Raw genomic sequence first — 8,636 nt, 5'->3', positions numbered from 1 at the left:
TGAAAATAAATTTACGCCGAATCAACCCTAAACCCGTTGTGTTGACTACATAATGAAGTGGCCGACTCGGATTTAGGTACAAACAAGCCACAAAGCGGAAATCTCTAGAATAAAATCAATTATTTAATTAATTAACTAACTAATTTGTCTTTCATGACAACGAACTTGAGAATATTTAATTTGGAGTAATTTTACCGGAAGATAGTTCAAGTTCAAAGAGTATAATCTTTCCGTACTCATCTAAGAGATTGCGAGTTCGAGTCTTTATATCTTTAGTAAAAAAAAAAAAAAACATTATTAGGATTACGTTTGTTTTTAAAAACAAGACATGACAAGATACTGAGCCTTATGTCACGGAAAATTTTAGAAGGTTAGATTTAACAGTGTTTGTATAGTTTTCTGGAGTGTTTGAGAATACTCTAGATGGTTCCGGAACGTTCTAAAATGTCCTAGAAGGTCCCGAAATATCCTAGAAGGTTCTAGAAGACTCTGGAAGGTCATAGAGTATTCTAGAAGGGTGTAGATGTATATAGAAGTATAAAGAGTGGTATGGAATAATCTAGAAACATTTAGAAAGTTGTGGTAGGATAGATATTTTTAAAGAAGATTCTAGATGATTAATCTAGGCCATTGATTAGATTTAATCCTAACCATCCATTGAGGAGGTGGATGGCTATAAATAGGAGATGCGAGTTAGTGTGAGTCAGGGGTGAATCATTTGTAACCACACTTGAGTAATAAAGTGTTCTTCCACCAAAGCTTCCTTTCTCTTGTGTTCTCTTGTATTCTTAGCTTTCTTGCTAAGTATTGAGGGTTAGGCTGACTTGGTCTTAGCTCAAGAGGTTGAGTAAGTACGAGTGCCGGCACGGTAGCGTTGGAGTGTGTCCAAGGCCGTGACAGCTTTCTTTAAACTAAGGAATACACAAATATTGTGAAAATAAATATATAAATTTTAAACAACACAAATTATATCAAAATAATACAAAAAAAAAACATTTGTATTTATAAAAAGAGTACTACTAGAGAGCTAATGGTCCAATATGAATAAAATGAACATCATCCATACTATCCAAAATAATCATCCGAGTACCGGGATAATAAACCACTCATCCCAAAAGCTTAAGTTAATAGGAAAAAGTAACACTAATGGTTATATCTCTAATACTAAATCTAACATCCATAAACCCTATTATATACATTGTACAAATATTTTATTGGCTCCTTATATTTTTTTCTTATAAAAATTGTGAACATTAACAAAATTATCCATAAAAAAACCGAAACAAATTTTGCACTTATGAAAAAGAGTATGTTTGACAAAAATAATCAAACACCAAAAAAATTACTTAAATTTTTTAAATTATTCCTCTTAACTCCACCATACCATCACTGCTCTTCTCTCACTATTAAACTACTTTCCTGTAGTTGTCGTCATCATCATCTCTAACTTCTCTCTTTTTTTTCTAAACCTCAGACTTTCATAATCCCATCACCACCATTTTAATCTCCTTTAACATCATCACACTAAACCACTATCATTATCCTACTACTATTATCTAAATAATTTTTTTATTAATTTAATATTTTATGACTAACCTTATATACATTTTATGTATTCCTACTATAATTAATTATTTTTTATATATTTTTATTATAATTAATTATCATTATTAATATTAAACTAATAAAATATTTATCTAAGTAACAACCACTAACTAGACACTGCCAATATTATTAAACACTACCAACCAATTAAAAATTGAAAATTTAATGGAACGAATATATTGAAACTAGACATTTTAAGTATCTCCTTTGAATACAAGCATGTTAAAAGAAATTAGGAATAGAAAATAAGGATTATTAGAGCCTTAGTTGCCTTAATTATATATCGTCATTATATATTGTTGTATTAAAAGATAAGTTATTATTATTCTCATGGCGATAAAACAAGACACTTAGAAGTTGGAAGATAGAGAAATATCGATAAATCCAAGTAAAATAAAATTGAGTTAGAAACTTAGAATTGAATAACAGGCCAGGGACAACGATTGATTTTCTAAATTAGGTACCATAAACTTTGCAATTTCATGTGAGTCTTCATGTCGTTCAGAACCCCAGAATAGCACGGGTCATGGGACGGAGTAGGGTGGCGATGTGATAACACTCACAGATGGACGGAGAACCCAAACTATTTCGACAGCGATAACAGAACAAATGTCCGCACCTGCAAAAGATTTTATCGCAGCTGAAACGTCTTTTCTCAACAAAGAACCTGCAGTTTGGCACCTCTTCCACCGGTTCTTTGCCGCTACCTCCATCACCACTCTATCTTCATTCTCTTCGCACGTGATCTCATGATGCCAAACTTCCCCGCACGTGACGCAGATATGTCTATTACAGTTAGAGCATTCTGATTCCGTCGGTGAATCATCGTTGACGATCATAAGGGCAGAGCAGTCCTTGAAGGGGCAATACATGAATCTCTCGCTCTCATTCTCAACAACAGCAGCTTCACACAATAACTTATCCCACCGATCGAAAAGAATCTTTGGCAGAACCTCGCGACAACCGTAGAGTTCCAAGAAACCACCACAGCGGGGTACCGGACACTGGATATTAATCACGTTGTCGTCAAGCTTAGAACCAACGTACTTCACCACGCATCCGTACAATATGAGTGGCTGCAACCGGTTATAGAAAAAGTTTCCGTCTCGGTTTTACTGTCAATGCAGATTTCGCATTCAAACGAGGAAATCCAGGATGACTCGCCTCTCCCGTCGCTGTTTCCGTAATTCTCTATGTCGTTAGAATTCATGTATCACAGTGGTGATAGTGATAGTGATAGTGACCGGGAAAGACTCAAGAAAAACTCTTTGATAATCCTCATATTTTTCAAAAATTTCTAGGATTTCAAGACGAAGAAGGTTGGTCTTATGCGATATTTAATGTACATGAGCTTAAAAAAAGTATTTTAAAAATTAAAAGATAAATTTTTAATTAATTATTTAATTATTACTTAAATTTAGATTTTAAAATTTAAAAATCAGTTGATTAGTCAACGCTTAATCAACCCTCAACCCTAAATTAAATTAGACATAATACTTTATCAATAAATAACTGACTAATAAACTTAAATTTTAAACTTTGATTTCTTAGTTACTTTTTTCATTTTCCTTCTAATTTCTTTTCTCATTCCAACTTTTCATATGCTGTCCATTTTTTTTTTCCTATTTTTTGTTATTAAAAAAATCATACAGATAAAAAATTAGATTCATATCATAATTAGTCTTGTTACCTCTGCTTGGAATTGCTGATAACCTTGAACTGAGGATTGAGAAAGCATCTTCACTGCAACTGGAGCATCATCAACATATCCCATATAAACTGTTCCAAATCCACCTTTACCAAGGATTTGACAGAAGTTGTTGGTGATTTTAAGGATATCAGAGTATGAATAGATTTTATTCTTGAACTTCAATGATACATCATCGTCTTGCTTGATCTCCTTTGGAGTCATTTCTACTGCCACCAATGTCAATTAATAAATCAACATGCATGTATATGGATTATGCAGTTAATATAGTGAGATTCATATCTATTACCTTTGGTTTTTCTCCTTTTAAGAGTCCAGACTACAGCTGCGGCGGTCAAAGCCACTAAAACAACTGAAATCCCAATAGCTGCAGCTACTAAGAATGGCTTTGTCTTCCTTTTCTTCTTTTTTACTTTGCATTCTCCAGATTCACATAGTAGATATGGATTTTGATCAACACTATCATAGAAGCATGCATTATGTTTAATTAACTCTCCACTTAATTCTTAAGAGTTCCAGGGTTAAGTTTAGGTATGGTGATATAGATGGAAACTCAGGTGTAGTCGACTTCACTTGAAGTTGATAGCTGAGGGTTAGATAAAAATTTAGTCAAATCATCTAATCGCTCTCACCTATCAACTTCACATGTTCGCTAAAACATAATTTCCGTCTCTGAATTCATCCCATAATTTCTAGCTAGCTATACCAATGAATATGAACAACCAAAAGATTATATATGAAAACAAGTTTGTCTCGTTCTATATATGAAAACAAGATTATATCCTGTGGTTGTGAAAAATCACAAGGAAAAAAACAAGTTATAAATTAGTCCTACCTGGTCTTCCACGACTTGTTATACATATTAAAGAGATGTTATGTGAATAAATGTTTTTTAGTTGAGTGTTTAAGGGTTTTATTAGAAAAATATTAGTTTTTTTAATCTTAGTTTGTTGTATGTAAGATCAAATCCTGTGAAAAACAAATTTTGTACTTATGAAAGATGAGTACCGTTTGACAAAAATAATCAAACACTAAAAAAATTACTTAAATTTTTTAAATTATCCCTCTTATTTCCACCATACCATCACTGCTCCTCTCCCACCATTAAACCACTTCCCTCGAGTACTCGTCATCATCATCTCTATCTTCTCTCTTTTTTTTTTCTAAACTTCAGACTTTCATAATTTCGCTACTACTATTTTAATCTCCTTTAACATCGTCACACTATATTTTTAATTCTTCAAAAAACTGTAAATTAACTTTTTGGGAAATTAAAAGCTTTTTTTTAAAAATAATGCTAAACATGCAAATTGTGACTTTTCATAATTCAAAAATAAAAAAAAGTAGCTTCTACTACTTCCCAAACGGACTCTAAACCACTGCTATCATTGTTAGGTAAATAATTTTTTTATTAATTTAATATTTTATCACTAACTTTATGTATTTTTTATGTATTTCTACTATAATTAATTATTCTTTATGTAAAAAATTTATCTAAGTAAAAATCACTAACTAGACACTACCAATATTATTAACCAACCCTACCAACCAATTAAAAATTGAAAATTGAATGGAACGAATATATTGAAACTAGAAATTTTAAGTATCTCCTTTGAATACAAGCATGTTAAAAGAAATTAGGAATAGAAAATAAGGATTATTAGAGCCTTAATTGCCTTAATTATATATCGACATTATATATTGTTGTATTAAAAGATAAGTTATTATTATTCTCTGGACTCTGGCGATAAAACAACACACTTAGAAGTTGGAAGATAGAGAAATATCAATAAATCCAAGTAAAATAAAATTGAGTTAGAAACTTAGAATTGAATAACATACAGGCCAGGGACAACAATTGATTTTCTAATAAAAAGCAATTACACCAAGGTGAAAACTTAGGTACCAGGACTAAATTATCATCTAACATCTTTGACCATCAACTTTGCAATTTCATGTGAGTCTTCATGTCGTTCAGAACGCCAGAATACGGGTCGTGGGATTGAGTAGGAGATAACATTCACAGATGGACGGGGAACCCCAACTATTTCCACAGCGGTAACAGAATAAATGTCCGCACCTGCAACGGATTTTATTGCAGCCAAAACATTTTTTCTCAACAAATAACCTGCAGTTTGGGCACCTCTTCCACCGGTTCCTCGCCACTACCTCCATCACCACTCTATCTTCATTCTCTTCGCACGTGCTCCCATGATGCCAAACTTCCCCGCACGTAACGCAGATCTGCCTGTTACAGCTAGGGCATTTTGATTCCGTCGGTGTATCATCGTCGACGATCATAAGGGCAGAGCAGTCCTTAAAGGGACAATATATAAATCTTTCGCTCTCGTTCTCAATAACAGCAGCTTCACACAATAACTTATCCCACCGATCGAAAATCATCTTTGGCAGAACTCCGCGGCAATCGTCGAGTAGCAGGAAACCACCACACCGGGGTACCGGACAGCAGATATTAATCACGTTGTCGTCAAGCTTAGAAGTTAGAACCAACGTACTTCACCACGCAATCCATACAATATGAGTGGCTGCAACCAGTCATAGAGAAATTTTCCACTTCAGTTTTAGTGTCAATGCAGATTTCGCATATGAACGAAGAAATCGATGATAACTCGCCTCTCTCGTTGCTGTTTCCGTAATTCTCTACGTCGTTAGAATTCATGTGTGACGGTAGTGATAGTGATAGTGACCACCAAAGACTCAAGAAAAACTCTTTGATGGTCCTCATATTTTCTCTTTTCAAAAATTTCTAGCATTTGAAGACGAGGAAGGTTGGTCTTGTACGATATTTAATGTACAATGTGTATAATGAACTTAAAATTTTAAAATATGATTTCTTAGTTACTTTTTTCATTTTCCTTCTAATTTCTTTTTTCATTCCAACTTTTCATATGTGTCCCTTTTTTTTTTTCCCTATTTTTCGTTATTACATTTCTTTGTTCATTCACCATTTTTCGAAATAATTTCACATACATTTTTTATGAATAACTCTTTTTTAATCTTTCATCAAGCTTACTCTTTTAACCATTGCTTTGCTTTGTATTCTTGTTTTTTTGTTTCAAACTTAATCTCATCACTTAGGAGATTTTAGGGAGGATATAAATAACTAAATATTTATATATTCGAGTATGATGTTTGTGGATAAAAGAAATTCAAGTGGATTAATGGACTCTTACACACACATGCATGGGATCAAATGCGTCTCAAGCAAAAAAGCTGTAGAATTAATTTATCTAAGAGTCATGCCCAATAATGTATAAAGAATAAAAACAAAATTGGGTTAGGATATCGGGCTAACAAATTGGCCCAAACCCTAATACAGAAGTTCCATGCTCAATCCAACCCGGTTTCAAATAAATTTGTTTTTGAAAACCAATTTAAATGTATACAGTGTTTTTGGCATAAAATGTATGCTTATGGTAAAACAAGTCTTATGCATTGTTAGAGGAAATCCTTCGAAGCCCAACAACGTAAGCTTTAAAGGAGTTGACCCTCTTGTATTTAATATGGACCACCTAGTCCATTAATTACATCACCTTATAGTTAAAAGCCCATCCATCAGTATCCCTGACCAAAAACAAGCCCATCCAGTATCAAAGTTTTGCACCTGTGTGTAGTAGATCCTCTGACCACGGGGAAAAAAAGTAGAGCGAGTGAGACACCTCTGATCTTACCGCATTCCCATTGGGAGAAAATAATCATATCATAATGATCATTTTAAACTCTAGAATTTGTGTGAATTTGTACCTTTTTTTTTTTGTATAGAGTATTTATATACTACTAATTCCCATGATCAAATTCTGTGGATAGAAGTTCATAATCAAAGTTGAAGGCCTGCAAAGCCAAAAATAATGGAGATTCCTAGGTTGAACTAGTCTTTGTGAATGTACAAAATGAATCCTTCCTTAGGCTAGGTAATTAAGAGCTTGATTATTGTCTAGGATAAAGCTTGTTAGTAGGGTAACATTGAATAAAATTAAGACACAATTGCAAGTGGTAATTCCCTTGTCTTCATTCATCTCTACTAATTTCGTTTTTTACAGGCATATAATGTTTTTTTTTTCTTTGTTATAGTGTCTATCATTTCTATAAATTTTTCTGTTAGTATACCTAAATTTTATGTCCCAAATCACAATTTTATGTTGATCTTTATCTTTTTCTTTATTTTTTTCTTCTAGTGAATTTACTTGTTTATTTTCATCCATTCCTTGCTCATTTTGCACTATATTTAAATACCGTTTCAGCAGCTTTAACTTTAACCTTTATTCATTTGACATTTTATTTGACCCATACAACATATTATTTCCGGACAACAATCTGATTTTAGTGCAATAACATTAATGTGTTTGGTCACCTAATATAACTCTCCTCTTTTAAATTAACTGATATCAAATTAAGTTATTTATATTACATCGTTTAGACGTGGACTTTCCCTTTCTGCTATTTTTGTATTAAGGCAAAATGCTTGTACAGACTTTTTTGCCATTTTCAAAAGATTCATTAAAAGGAAGAGATCGAAAACCAATAAATGATTGATCATTAGAAAAGCAGGGGGGTTGCATGTAGGGCTCGAAGTGAGCCGAGCTGAGCCGAGCTAGACCGAGCTCAAGTTCGGCTTACGAAAATTGAGCTTGGCTCACGGCTCGACTCATTAACAATCGAGCTTATTTCTTAAGTTCAAATTCGACTCACCAAAAGCTCACGAGCTCGCTCGAGCTCACGAGCTGGCTCAAATAAGAGAAACATAGATACATAATCTATAATTTTATATCAATAAATTATAACTTATATATTTTTAAAAATATTTGAAAAGATCAATTTTATATATTGTTTATCTATCAATAAATTATAAATTTTTTATTTATGTCCTATATTAAAATTATATGTAAAAAATAAATATAAATATTAAATAATTAAGATTGTTATATATATATAATCGAGCCAGCTTACGAGCTAATGAGCTGAGCTTATCCAAGCTCAAGCTCGGCTCATTTAATTTATGAGCTCAATTTCAGGCTCAAGCTTAGCTCACCAGCTCACGAGCTTAGCTTATCGAGCTATTAACAAGTCGAGCTCGAACTGGCTCATGAGCTGGCTTGACTCACTTCCAGCCCTAGTTGCATGTACGTTTAAGTTGACTTAGATTTTGTCACCAAATGACAAGTATTCTTTGCCGTGGAAGGCATTCATCAATCATGGGGCAAAGAATAATTATTGGTGCAATATTTAAAAGCTCTTACTGTAATTTAGCGTGCTTATTAAATAAAGTCACAAAAAAAAAACTAGAAATAAAAAAAAAAAAGAT

At 32.9% G+C, this 8,636-nt stretch overlaps 1 protein-coding gene across 1 annotated transcript; it reads right to left on the bottom strand.

Annotated features, from left to right (window-relative positions):
- Nucleotides 2,130-2,664, bottom strand: LOC107610294 (E3 ubiquitin-protein ligase RNF14-like). The gene is made up of 2 exons (XM_021109427.1): nt 2,653-2,664; nt 2,130-2,609 (listed from the first exon to the last, which is right to left on the bottom strand). The coding sequence occupies exons 1-2, from the start codon at nt 2,662-2,664 to the stop codon at nt 2,130-2,132; spliced, it is 492 nt and encodes a 163-aa protein (XP_020965086.1).

Source organism: Arachis ipaensis, chromosome B08, assembly GCF_000816755.2.
Source record: "Arachis ipaensis cultivar K30076 chromosome B08, Araip1.1, whole genome shotgun sequence".
Taxonomy (NCBI): domain Eukaryota; kingdom Viridiplantae; phylum Streptophyta; class Magnoliopsida; order Fabales; family Fabaceae; genus Arachis; species Arachis ipaensis.
Note: the sequence above shows the minus strand (reverse complement) of the source record. Positions and strands in the feature narration are given on the sequence as shown.